Source organism: Acanthopagrus latus, chromosome 4, assembly GCF_904848185.1.
Source record: "Acanthopagrus latus isolate v.2019 chromosome 4, fAcaLat1.1, whole genome shotgun sequence".
NCBI classification, from domain to species: domain Eukaryota; kingdom Metazoa; phylum Chordata; class Actinopteri; order Spariformes; family Sparidae; genus Acanthopagrus; species Acanthopagrus latus.
In genome coordinates, this window is record NC_051042.1 from 19,168,190 (window position 1) to 19,182,263 (window position 14,074).

The 14,074-nt window shown below is 42.0% G+C and overlaps 2 protein-coding genes across 2 annotated transcripts; one reads left to right on the forward strand and one right to left on the reverse strand.

Annotated features, from left to right (window-relative positions):
• Window positions 1–2,095: 2,095 nt before the first annotated feature.
• Window positions 2,096–9,575, forward strand: LOC119018329 (cartilage intermediate layer protein, nucleotide pyrophosphohydrolase). Its single transcript, XM_037095896.1, has 9 exons — window positions 2,096–2,329; window positions 3,136–3,305; window positions 3,901–3,954; window positions 4,075–4,344; window positions 4,464–4,643; window positions 4,748–5,053; window positions 5,173–5,281; window positions 5,405–5,553; window positions 5,927–9,575. Exons 2-9 carry the CDS (start codon window positions 3,236–3,238, stop codon window positions 8,281–8,283), a joined length of 3,495 nt encoding a protein of 1,164 aa, XP_036951791.1. The 5' UTR covers window positions 2,096–2,329; window positions 3,136–3,235; the 3' UTR covers window positions 8,284–9,575.
• On the reverse strand, window positions 9,415–14,061 carry eif3jb (eukaryotic translation initiation factor 3, subunit Jb). The gene is made up of 8 exons (XM_037095897.1): window positions 13,828–14,061; window positions 13,582–13,676; window positions 11,224–11,281; window positions 11,009–11,112; window positions 10,796–10,892; window positions 10,228–10,398; window positions 10,030–10,103; window positions 9,415–9,843 (listed from the first exon to the last, which is right to left on the reverse strand). The coding sequence occupies exons 1-8, from the start codon at window positions 13,838–13,840 to the stop codon at window positions 9,715–9,717; spliced, it is 741 nt and encodes a 246-aa protein (XP_036951792.1). The 5' UTR covers window positions 13,841–14,061; the 3' UTR covers window positions 9,415–9,714.
• Window positions 14,062–14,074: the final 13 nt, after the last annotated feature.

Genomic DNA, 14,074 nt, shown 5'->3' on the forward strand with positions numbered 1-14,074 from the left:
CCTTGTTTACAGAGACAGAAAGTCATTTGAGGACCCAAGAAGATGTGCCATAAAGTCATCGGTGAACGGCTCGTAAATGTTAGCAAAACACTCTGCTGCAGGTCGGCTACTGTCCACTCGGGCTGGAAGTGCCGAGACATGAAAAGAAGCTCACATCTGGAGTCTGTGCAGTGCAGGCCAGTGGATAAATGTTGGGGGGAAAAAAGCATGATGATATATTTGAGGCTGGTGTAAATAGAACTGAATTGAGATATCAACACCAAACTCAATTGGCCGTGTTAAGAAAAACAGTTGCGCTTGCATGCCTTCACAACATGAATACAGCAGTGTTTTTCCACCATCATCGTCTCCTGCTCTGAACAAATGACTGAATTGAAGATGCATGTGTCTTCACCAGCAGTGATTTCCCTGGAGCGCTGCTTTGATCCTTCATTAACTGCCTCTTGATTTCACCGCACTGACTCTTGTTTCCTCCCACCAAACTGAGCTACCTCATGCTGAGGCAACGCAGTAATTGGGTGGAAGGTAAACATGAGGTGCTTGTTGAACAGATTTGTTTTTCCTCCAATGTTTTCAAACCTTCCACGCACTGCGATCACAATGTACTTTATTTATCCCGCGGTCGACATAACTTGGCTGCCGGTGACACGTGTCATTTGTCCCTTCACCTGGCCTGGGAACTGAGTGCAGCTCGGGAAGACTAAGGTGAGGGAGCAGGTTATGTTCTTCCTCCTGCTGGGAGTTCTTTGCCTTGTAATTGGGATGATGAGGTCAGCTAATGAACGCTGTGTGGAAAAACAACAGATACCGACAGACGACTTCACAGGATCTTTAACAGACTTGACTGACACAAGTATTTATTTAGTTTTTTTTTAATCTGTTGCTCCACATCCTCTCCAGTTCTTCGTCTCTGTCTGTTTCTCCAGACACAGTAGACACAGCACATCTACAGTGACACTCCTGTCCACAAGTACTGTGCAAAATACTGTGAATCACTAAACCAAATAATGTACAAAAACCTGTGCTGTTTCTTTGAACATCATATTCATTAATTGTATATATTAAGAGCAACTTTACTTAGTGGACACTAACTGACTTAATGCTCCCACATTTACTTCACATTTTTGTGCAATATCTCACTTTTTAATGAGCAAACTGTTAAACGGTACCAATCTCTTCAGCTCAACATTCAGTTATCTGTCTCTCTGCAACTGAAACACCACGGTGAAAACCCACAGCCACACTGCTGTTACGTACTGTACATATTCATATAGTGCGGCTCTGCGAGGTTTTGAGGGTTTGTGATGCTGGCAGAGCAAATCAGTGTCAAATTTCCTCTGTGTGAATGCAGACATTAAAAATGGCTTCAAATGAAACCACCAGACAAATGTTGCTGGTCTGTTAATATTACGTAACAGTGTTTAAACATGCAGTACATCAGTGGTTTTCAAACCTTCTGTGTCCAAGGCGCCACTGAGGGGCCAGCCAAAACCTCAAGGGACACCTGTGTGCAAACTGGCCTCCAGTATATATAACACATGTTATCTAGTCACTCAGTACTTGCTAATTTTAATATATACTCGGGTGCCCCTGAAGGTTTTTAAAGGATTTTTAGGGTATAGAATTTGTGACCGTATTTAGAAATGAATGTGCACAAGATACTGAGGCATTAAATGTGTCACTTGTTGCATAGTTCTATATTGTAACATTAACATATGGTTGTAACAACAACCCCAGCAATCCATCAGCACACCTCAGGGCACATCCTCTGTGAACCACTGGAGTCGATACCTGGTTAAGTTAAGTTAATCGGCAAATGTCAAAATGAAAAAATTAATCTAAACTCAAATTCTACTTATTCAAGAGAAGTTTTCAAAATAACAGATTAGTCTGACGGGCTTGATTGGATCTTTCAAAGCTGAGACTGAGAGAAGAGGAGAAGACAAATGTCCAATTTGACTCATTAAGCATTGAGCTTCAACATGTGGGGGGCTTCAATTTATCAACACAAGGATTCTTCACTCAGACCCCCTGACTGTCCTCCTTTCACACGCATCACTATATAATAACCATTGGGTGTCATGGCTGTACAATGAAGGATAATAGTATAATCAAAAGACACTGTGGCAGCTGCTGAGAGAGGAGGGAGGGCTGCTGGAGGCAGGGAGGTATAAAAGAGACAGTGAGGGAGTGTTTGGAAGCAGATCGGAGAACAGAGGAGGAGAGAAATGTGAGAGAGTGACATATAGTAAGAAAAATAAAGGGAAAGCGTAAAAAGAGGACATTCCTACACAAAGCTCTAAAACGGGATTGCTCATTCATCAAGAAGGTAAGACAGAAAGAAATTATGAAATATCTGCTCACAAGGTACTTTAAATTATGTAGGCAGATGAATAGCACAATTTAAGTGCAACATATTATGCAAATGATTGAACATGTAATAAGGAAGAAGTAATCTGATTTAGTGGTTTGACTTTAAGTAAGTTACAGTGAGTTTAAATATTTCAGACTGTCATTCACATATTGTTATTTCTAATCTACAAGTCATTAGTCTTTACTTGCACATGAGTTTAAAGCTTTTATTGCAATTACTGCAATCTCACCTATGGCAAGTAACACATCCTAATGAACACTTGCACTAATTATTCTGTCGTTATCGTTTCTGTTCCTTAAACCCGAATGCAAATGTGAGAAATAAGTCTGTCATATACGATTTTACAAGTGTCTTTTCTTTCTCTCTTGCACTTAAATGCAAATCTTGTGTGTGTGGGGCGTGTTTGGATTGTGCAGCCAGCCTTTCGTCAATGGATGCAGAAATGTTTTAGTACTCCGGTGACAAATGGTGATGACTAACACAGATGTGTAATCTGAGTGGGGGGCGCTTTCCACTCAAGTTTTTTTCACCCTAAAAAGTGGAAGGAATTCATCCTTAAAGACACAATCTTGTTCTAGATAAGAACTTTTGTTTTTTTCATTTTTGTAAACTTGAATATTCAAACTAGAATTTGAGTAGATTTTCATAAGTCTGATACATGGCTCATCTCTACAGGTATGTAACGTATGTTTTGTGATTGAAACGCTGAACATGTGTTTTTTGTGATGGTTCACTGTTTTTTATCTTCATTATCCCACAAGGGAGGCTCTGCTGCTTGGACTCTCTTTGGAGTTCCTGGTGTGAGACACACGTTAGGAGAGGTGAAAGTTCGAGGGTCGGACATTGCAGCAGCGTGTGAGAATGTCGATGTGGCCACTTCTTTTCACCCTGGGAATCACCACAGCCACTGTTGTGGGAGTTGCAGCTCAAGGTGGGTCAAGCACAAACATCCTGCTTATTACTGAGAGGCACATTTGCACACCTTTCCACTGTTACCACTCTAAAGTCAAAGGAAAATTGTGCAATAATGGTGTAAAGTGTATAATGGTTGTCTTTCCTGCAAACATTGGCCTGCAACTGAAAATATCTTCCTATTCATGGATTTACACTCAAACGAAACTCGATTGGTTTCGGGCAGTCATGTTTTCTGGATCAGTTTATTCGTGTACAGTAATTTTCTGTGACCTTTACTGTTTTCTCAATCAGTGTCAAGACCGGACAGTTGTCTAACGCGGTAAGCCGGTGTTAGACAGCTTCAGCTGAATTACAGCCTGCAGATGTTACAGAAACACACATATGAGTGTAGTAAAAACATATTGTCCTTCTAAAACTGTGTTTACTTTAAAGGTTTTCACAATCAAAACTCTGAAACAAAAGTATTATACTGAGGATTACCATTCATTTATATATGAATGCAACTTGCTAACTAGAATAGTGACAACTCAAGTACACTGTCAGATATTATTGTAGTGCATGGTATAATAATTGTGATATACAGCCATGAAATATGTCTTTTTCTCTTGTAGGAACATGGAGAAGAGACAACAGAGAGTCAAGCCCCTCTGTGCACCACTCTGATGGTAAATCCTTTATTTCCTGATGATTTGAGTCTAATTCCTAATGTGATAACTACAGTATTTTGAACACAGTTAGTATGAGCCTATATCCAGACAATGTTTGTTGTTGTACTTTGTGTCCAGACAACTTCGAGTGGACCACATGGTTTAATGTGGATCACCCTGGAGGCCGTGGAGACTACGAGCAGCTGGACGCTATCCGCTTCTACTACCGTGCCCGGGTGTGTGCGAATCCCAGAGCAATTGAAGCCAGAACCACTGAATGGGTCTCAGCTCGTGAAACTGGGGAGAAGGTCCATGCAGACCCCACTGTGGGCTTCTGGTGCCTGAATGAAGAGCAGGGTCCTGATCGCAACTGCTCCAACTACGCAGTCCGCTTCCTCTGTCCCAAAGGTTCAATCTTGTAACATCTTTATTATTCATAAACTCTGATTCATTTATCTCAAACGCCTCAAGAGAGGACCTCTTTTCTGGTGATTATTTGACTGTTACTTGCTCTTTTTATCCAACAGATACCAGTGTGAACAACCAGGGCACCTGGGGTCCGTGGTCAGACTGGAGCCAATGCCCCGCCCTCTGTGGTCAGGTGGGGGTCCAGGTGCGCTCCAGAACATGCAAATCTCTCTCTCTACCTTGCAGTGGACCTACATTAGAAGGGAAAGCATGCAATGGACCAGAGTGCCCGGAAATAGGTGAGGTATATCTGGTTTAGTCAGACAGATAATTCCTCTGTGATTCAGATTTTGGAGACCCAGTAGTCACAAAATGGCTAACCTTGTTCAATTCTACTCTTCAGATTGCTCCCTGCAGTGTGTGATGGGGAGGGTGAATGCTGAGTGTGATGCATGCATGTGTGAAGAACACATCCTGCTGGGTTCTGTTCGTGGTGCTGGTGGTCTCACCGCTGAAGGGGCTACCATCCTTCGTTCTGACAAACTGCTTACCCTCACTGACCACAACGGACATTTCCGCGTTCCCGGTATCTGCCCGGATGGCAACACCACCTTGACTGTGAGCCTGCAGGGTCATGCCACTTACAACGCTGTTGTGCCCCACAGTTCTGAACGCATTTCTGTCCTCAGTGTCCAGCTGAAACGAGCAGGTGCAATGAATGTCTGCTGCAGTCCTTGTTACCTTTTGTAACAAAAAGGTTAGTTTTGAGCTTTGTTAAGCATAAGGAAACTAATAGGTGGTATGTGTTTTATCTCTTATGACTTTCAGAGAAGCTTCACGTGTTGAGCAGCCCTGAGAGTAAGGTCAGGAAGGAGGGACAAACTGCCGCGTTCTGCTGCAAAGTGTCAGGAACACCACAACCAAACAAGTATCAATGGTAGGACTCGTAATAGTGGAATTATAACCTACAAATGATACAGAGTCATATAGATGCATCTGATAATTGAATAACATGGAATACTTGCTGACTTTGCTTCTCTTTTTCTGTGGGAACCAACAGGTTTCATAACAACAGTCTCCTGGAAAAGCAGTTTGACAGCACGTTGGTCCTGAAAGATCTGCGACTTGAGCATAGTGGAGAGTACCACTGCAGAGCAAGTGGTCCATCTGGGGCTATTAAGACCAAACCAGCTACACTGAAAGTCTTAGGTGTGTTCAGAGTGAATAGATAAAAATATGAAATACAAAGGATTATAAATGAACACACTTTGTATGGATTTAGTAGAGTATTATCATTGGAGTACTAGAAATGTGTACTTGAGTCTTAGTTATCTGGACTTGAGTCAACTGAAGTCACCATTTTGATGACCTTGACAGGAAATAAATGGTTTGAGACTCGACTAGGAAATTGTAAATTAAAACTTGTGACTTGACTTGTGACATGATGATTCAAAAGACTTACCTTAACCTTGGACCAAATGACCTGAGTCAGAAATCTGTTGTGTACATATTGTGATTTACTTCACAAAGATGTCGGTATGATCAAACTCAATCAACATTTTTATTTCATCTCTTAAAACAGGCAGAAATCAGCATTCGTGCAATCCAAAGCCTGAATCCCACCTCATCCGTCTACCACACGATTGCTACCAAAACAGCACCGACTCCTTTTACTACGATGTTGGAAAGTGCCCCTCATCTACATGTACTGGACAGCTGGACAATGGCATCAGGTGCAAAGACAAAGTGTCTTACTGCTGTGGTGTGCAAAAGATGGAGGAGAGGCAGCTTACATGCCAGGGCTACCAGCTGCCCACCATGGTGGTGACTGAGTGTGGCTGTCAGAAATGTGTCAGCACCAAGGCCATTGTGTATGGTAGGGCCATTGCTGCAGACAATGGGGAACCAATGAGGTTTGGCCATATCTTCATGAATGGAGTCCGAATCAGCCGCACAGGCTACAAAGGTACATTCTCTGTCCAGGTTCCTCCAGACACAGAGAGGCTAGTCTTGACTTTTGTGGACAACATGCAGAAATTTGTCAACACCACAAAAGTACTTCCATTCAACATGAAAGGGGGGTCTGTTTACCATGAGATCAAACTTCTACGAAAGAAAGCTCCTGTGACCATAAGCTCTACAGAACTCAACACTCTGGAGCTTGGGGAGGTGGAGGGTCAAGAGGCAATGGTCCAAATCCAGATTCCACCTAATTCCTTCTATACAGAGAGAGGAGAAGTCTTCACGGGTAATGTAAATGCTAGCGTGACGTTTCTTGACCCTAGAGATGTATCCACAGCTGCTGCAGCTCAAAGCGATCTCAACTTTGTAGGAGATGATGGAGATACCCTGCCGCTGAGAACCTACGGGATGTTCTCAGTTGACTTTAGGGGTGAGGAAAACAATGAGCCCCTGAACGCAGGTGAAGTGAAGGTGTTCCTGGACTCTGCCCAGGTGAAGATGTCTGAGCACCTTAATACCATGAAGCTTTGGTCGCTGAACCCTGATACTGGCTTGTGGGAGGAAGAAGGAAGTCTGCTGGTGGAGAAGAAAAGAAGAGGAAAAAGGGAGGAGAGAACCTTTTTGATTGGCAACATGGAGATCAGGGAAAGACGACTGTTTAACTTGGACGTCCCAGAGAACCGCAGATGTTACGTGAAGGTGAGGGCCTTCCGCAGTGAACGCTTCATGCCTAGTGAGCAGGTAGAGGGAGTCGTTGTGAGTCTTATAAACATGGAGCCCACAGCTGGCTACTCCTCTAATCCACGTGCCTGGGGCCGTTTCGATAGCGTCGTCACCGGCCCAAATGGTGCCTGTCTTCCTGCCTTCTGTGATGAACAAAAAGCTGATGCCTACTCTGCCTATGTCATGGCCAACCTTGGAGGAGAGGAGCTTGAGGCTGTCCCTTCTTCTCCCAAACTCAATCCCAACCTCATTGGAGTGCCTCAGCCTTATCTGGACAAGCTGAAATACAGGCGGACTGACCACGAGGACCCCAGAGTGAAGAAGACTGCATTCAGCATCAATGTGGCAAAACCAAGTGCCAACACAGCAGAGGAAAGCAATGGACCTGTGTACACATTTGAGAACTTGAAAGAATGTGAGGAGGCCCCGTTTAGTGCGTCACACTTCCGCTTTTCAAGAGTAGAAGGAGACCGCTATGATTACAACACAGTGCCATTCAATGAAGATGACCCAATGAGCTGGACGGAGGACTACCTGAGCTGGTGGCCCAAGCCCATGGAATACCGGGCCTGCTACATTAAAGTCAAAGTCAACAGCCCACATGAGATCAATGTGCGGTCCCGCAACATGGGTGGCACCCACCCGAAGACAGTAGGCCAGCTGTATGGTCTCCGAGACACTCGAAGTATCCGTGACATGGACCAGGCAGCTGTTTCAGCTGTGTGCCTTGAATTCAAGTGCAGTGGGATGTTGTATGACCAAGAACGTGTAGATCGTACCCTTGTGAAAGTGATTCCACAAGGAAGCTGTAAGAGAGATCATGTCAACACAATGCTTCAGGAGTATCTTGTCAACCACCTACCTCTAGCAGTCAACAATGACACCAATGAGTTCACCATGCTGGCGCCTCTTGACCCTCTGGGCCATAACTACGGTATTTACACAGTAACAGACCAAGATCCTCGAACAGCCAAAGAGATTGCACTTGGACGATGCTTTGATGGCACTTCTGATGGTACATCTCGTGTCATGAAGAGCAACGAGGGCATTGCGCTGACGTTCACCTGTGGAGATCGTGAGGTGACACGCCAGAGTGTCTTCCAGGCCCTTCAGAACCCTCAAGGTCAGACACTGACAAGTGTGGTGAGAGGGGATGGGAGACAGAACCGACGGCGCCAGAGGGCCAATGTGCCTCGCAGCAGTCGTAGACGTAGCACCAGGAATCCTACAGGAAGACGAGCTGTCGCCAGTTAAACAACACTGAATATCACAGCTCCACATGAGAACAAAGTCAACACTTGCAATGTAGATGGGAGTGGATAGCATTAACCTTGTTTTGATATGTTTTATATTGACTTTTTTCAAATTATTTGAATATGTAACTAAATAACGCTAGGCCAATTTCTTGCAGTTTCTTCCCAAGGAACATTTTCAATGATTTTTGTCTTATTTTACATTTTCGTACTGTGGTCAATATTTACTTGAATCTGTAAATAGAGTATTTATTACACATGCCTTAAAAATAAGTAATCAGTGATCTGGGTGCTGTGTCATCACATTAAAGTCTATCACTGATGTTGTAAACAGGTAAAGAAACAACATATACTTTTGACCAGTGATTTATTAAATTAGATGCTTATAAAACACTGCAGATGCTGTATCTTCCACACTGTATGTATCCAATTGTCCATGTAAAATTGAAACTGGTCAATTGCTAGAAAAGAAAAGGAGAAACAGCCCCTTTCAACTAACTGTAGCCAATATGAAGACATGGTGGGGTGAAGCCCATAAGCCCCCGCTCCTCATCACACTTGATACAAGCCTGCAGAAGCAATGATTAGGAGACCAGTCATAGCAAGTCAGTCCACTTGCCTGATCCATACTTTTTCAGCATTAGTAGAAATCAAATTAGTAAATTACATGTTTTGTCATGCACAAAAAATACCTATAAGCACTCTTTGCTCCATATTTTCAAGGATATTCCAGAGATGTTTCAAGAGAATGGCTGTGAGGTTTTAAAGTCACAATTATACTTGTCGATCCCTTTAACCTTAACAGTGAATGTCATGTGCTCTCTCTGAAAAAGTACAACTACTACTTACATGTTGCGTCAGTCTTAAATCACCCACAATGCAACCTTTCTTAAGATAAAGATGAATATTGTATTGAATAATTGTTCTGAATTTGGCAACCAAAGTTATAGATACTATATACTTTCCTGTAAGAACCATCCACAGGTAAGCGATACCTATAATATATACATGACATTCTGGGTATAGAATTTGCATAGAACCTTTTGTTTCTATGTCACTACACTTATAACTGCAATACTGTATCTGCCATTTTGACAGGAGCAACATTTAATAAAAAATGAGCCCGCAAAACTCAGATCACAGCAGTTATGATGTTTTCTCCACTGAAGCTGGGTCAACCAACAGATACTACATGATCATTTGTGTGTGAGTCGAGGCTGAATGAGACAGAGTAAAGGCAATTCCATATTTATGAACATAAAGAGATGGTGAAACCGGATGCTTCATGGTATAGTCCCTCTGGTCATTGAAGCAAAATGAAGGGGGCAACACATAGTTCAGATTTTCCAGGATGGCACTGGACAGCATGAGAAGGTACAGCTGCATTTCTGAGGGTTGAGAGGAGGAAAGGGCAGTTGCGATGGAGCCAGTGTCACATGAAATCCTCATAGTCTTGGGCGTAGCCACCATCAAATGATGCATAGTCAAGGTCATCTCTCATCTGTGCTTTCAACCCGCCTCCAGGTACAACCCCTTTCTTCTTCTTCTTTCCTTTGTTTTGCTGTAAACGCAAACAAAAACACACAAAAAGGCACCCTGTATATGACTATGCATTTACACGACTGGTTTGATTTCTACTCAAGAGCATACATTTGGTGACTGGGCTTGGTAAACAGCACCCCCTACAGAATAGTAAAAACAGATCAATATTAATCTGTGAATTAAATTCAAGCATGTGATCACTTACTTTTTCCTGTTTCTGTTTTTCACTAAGTAGGACTGAAAGGGAATTACTGACTTTCTTCAAGTCCTCTACTTCCACTGTAAGAGAAGAAGAAAAGTAGTTGTTAGTCAAGCTCTTGTTGAAATGTAAGTAACCAATATAGTGATCAAGTGTAAACCGATGTGGATCATTTAAGAAGATTGTAAAAGAAACAGGGCTTACATGAAATACAGAGTTCCCGAAACAATGAATCCAAGAAACTTGAATAATGCACAGATTTTTCAAACTGGGTAATCTTTTCTTTCAGCAATTTTTCAAACTCTGTGAAGTCTTCTTTGGAAGATGGACACATGGCATCAATCCCAGTGACACTGTTTGAAGTGCTGCTGACACCTGAAGAAATATAGAGGGAAAAAAAGGTACATTTTTCTTCAAGGAAGAAATAAAGGCAGAGATGCAAAGCACTACTTTTATATTTGACCTCCAGTGTGTAAATAGTGTTCATACTAATGATCCAACTCAAGGGTACAAAAATTGGATGAATTTTGAGGGTGCCAACATAACAGCAAATAACAAAAAAATGTAGTAAAGGAAAGCTAAACTGAATGTGCTGCAATTTAGAAACAGTGTCACCATTACATAGTTGGTCCACCAGAGAGCACTAGCAAGCTGATTTTTCAATTGTAAAATGTCCGATTAAGTACGTATCTCAGACTAGGTTTATGCTGGAAAAAAAAGAACTGAGTTTTCACATTTGATTTTTCTTGTTTGAAGTTTAATTCTGACTTACCAAAAGCATCTTTCGCTAGCTCCAAGTCTGCATCCTCCTGTAATTTCTTCACTCTTAATTTCTCTGCAAGTTGTTCTTCTGGCGTAAGCTCTTCTTGCTGTCATAACAGAGGCCAAAGAGTTAAACATTATTAAAGAAGGCACAGAGGTCAACAGTTTTGTATATTGTACAGAAACCATTTAAGTCATAAAGGGGGAAGAAAAAAAAACTCACTTTTTCATCCATTACTTTCCTCAGCTCCTGCTGTTTTTTCTTTAGCCGGTTTTCTTTCTCTTTGATCTTCTCCATTAACTTTTTCTTTTCAGAAACCTTTGTCTCTGAAAATTAAATGGAATGAATAAAAGAAATGCAGATTAAGCAGCCAACTAATTAGGTAATTAACATAGAATACAATGGATTAACATATTTACTGTTTCATTCTAACATACCCGTTTTTGTTATCTCTGCTTTTTTCTCCTCATCTTCATCCTCATCATCCCAATTGTCCTGAGAATTTGAAAAGATGGGATTAGTTGCCATTTTATAAAAAGGGCTACACAGGCAAACTGTACAAAAAAAAACACTTAGTGAGAGTGAGACATCAGTTAATGTGCACAAAACATAACACTAACCGTATGTAACTCACAAAGACAGACTTTTGCAAACAAGGTGCAAAAAATTACCCATACACATCCATAATTTTACAAAAAAAAAAAAACATCTAATATATTCACACACACCATCCAGCACAACAATCAAAAATAATTCTAATGATGAGGTGTCTAGAAGGGCTGACAGCTTCAATCAATGCAATTACACGCAAGGAAGAGTCCATTTCCAAAAGTATGCACGGCTAGGTGAGTCCCCATCCACATCTTGAGAATAAAATGGGAAACAATTGGATAGATTATATATTCTCTATCTATTCCATTAACTTCACTTATGAAATTGACATAACATCTGATTATAATGATATGATTTCATTGTTTTAGAGATGTTTAATGTCCACTGAATAAATCTGAATAATCTGTCATTTAAGACTAACAAAAGATTTTATTAATTTGTTTGTTTGGTTTGAATTCAAAAGAATTTTGTTTCATGTAATACTTAACAAGGTGGGCCATCACTGCTGAGGAAATCTGATTATTTTGTGTGACTGTATATCATCCAAATTGTGATATCTCCCTGTATTCATCTATCTAAATATTGATATACACACTTCTCATAATTAGCTTGGGATATTAGGATGTGTGCACATACATTGATGTGCATGGGTATGCAATAAAAGTCTAATTAAATGTGTCTCATAATTTGTGGGGACCAAATACTAATTTTCAGTAGTGTATAAACAACATATAGGATGTTTACACCGGCCTGACTTGACACAGCTATAAGATGACACTGCTAGTGCTGAGAACTGGTCCAAACATCAAGTTCAAACATGCAACTCAAATTCTGCCAAACAGTAGGTCATGTATGCACACCACTATAATCCACATCATCACTGTTACAAATGTTAATCCTATCATTCACCTAAAAAATGTTTTTCATTTACCTAAATTCATTACACTGACTCAGTTATCTCGCCATTTGTTTGCCAAATTCAAGCTTTACAAACTGTAAAATAAATAACTAAACTTAACACACACATTTCAGGCATGCTACTTTATAACTTAATACCATCCACTTTATTATATGCTAAATTTATTCATTTGGAGCAGTTATTTGGTGTATTAGCACATGCTTTGTCAATGACATTTCCCCCTCTTGCGGAATAAGACCATGGTTTGAACTACAGAGGACATGAAATCATCAGTTTCTTTAGTTCGGCCACCATATGTGACTGAAAACCAAACAATTGAAAAGGCCTTTACCAGCACTTTCGCTGGGTCAATTATCTGAGGTTTCTGGACAGCAACCGTGTTAACATTCAGTCAATAACCACCTGTATGTCAGTATCAACTGAGCATCAGTTTCCTACTACACGCCTGTTGTCAAGTCGGAAAGTTCTCGGCCTTGTTCTTGGCTGAGTCGAGTCATCAGTCCAGATGATGATTTCATCCGATTGTGGCTAAAGTTGGTTAGCAAGCTAGCAATGCCTCATGTTGAATGTAACCCAATCTGGGAAAAACCGGGACAGGACACAAATGCTAATCTCTAACAATCATGTATAGCAGCCAAATTCGGCCACTGACGGGATAACTGTCTACATCAACCACCCATAAGACCAGAACTCAAAGTACCGAAGTTAACGACGCAATCGTCGAGGTTACCCAACACTTAAGCGTATTTTCAGACGCAATCCGGTATGGAAGCTAGCAAGTTTTGCTAGTGGCCCGGTTAGATGTTAGCTTCGAGCTACGTTAACCAAGTTTAGCCCGGCTGTCGGGGAGTTAACATCGTCAACTGCCATCTTACAAATAAAAACGACACACAATCGCGTCAAGACATTAACTTTATTTCGCTGCCAAGTTAACATTCACATGGACATCGGCGCGTTACGACGGCTGAAAGCCGAGCAGAGTTACTAGCCGAACGTTAGCTGGCTAAGTTAGGATAACTGGTGGGGCCACATGAGTTAGCCGCCAGCTAGCTAGCTAGCACAGAGCTAACACAGGCTCTGAGGGCAGGATTGACAGGCAGCCTGTAACCGCGTTGAAGCATGGCACCACGGCGGGGGCGACCAGGCTTCGACCAAACGTTAGCTAGACACGAACAGCTGTTTCAATGCCGACCGGACAAACGACGGCGGATTCGAACCCCGGCTCAACAACGAACAGGCACCGGTCCCGATAAATTAACGTTACCTTAACGTCTTCATCTTCGTCTTCGCCTTCCCATTTGTCCACCAACGGTGCTGCCGCCTTTTTAATCGGCTCCTCCGGCTCGAAGGTTTCAGCGTCTGTAAAAACGACAACATGAAACGTGTTAGGCCAATCCACATCTAATGACTGAGTTCGACAAAATCGGAGTGTCAGGCTCGTAAAGAAAAACAAAGACTGTGACATGCGAATGATGAACAGATAGCTAGCCTTCCCAACTTAGTTTCTCACCCCAGTCCGCCATGTTGGCTGTGTTGGTTGTGTTTGACAGGCTCCCAGTGAAGTCAGTGCTGCAGCCCGTTGGCCACGTCTAGAAACAGCTCCCACCTTCCGGACGTCACCACGGCTCTGGACCGCCGAGGCAACACGACACTGATGTGGCCACCGGGTACTTTATATTTAATTAAATGGTAAACATAAGGAGGGTAATATGGCGCAGGTTAATGTGACACCCCACAGCTCATTTACTGTTCTACTT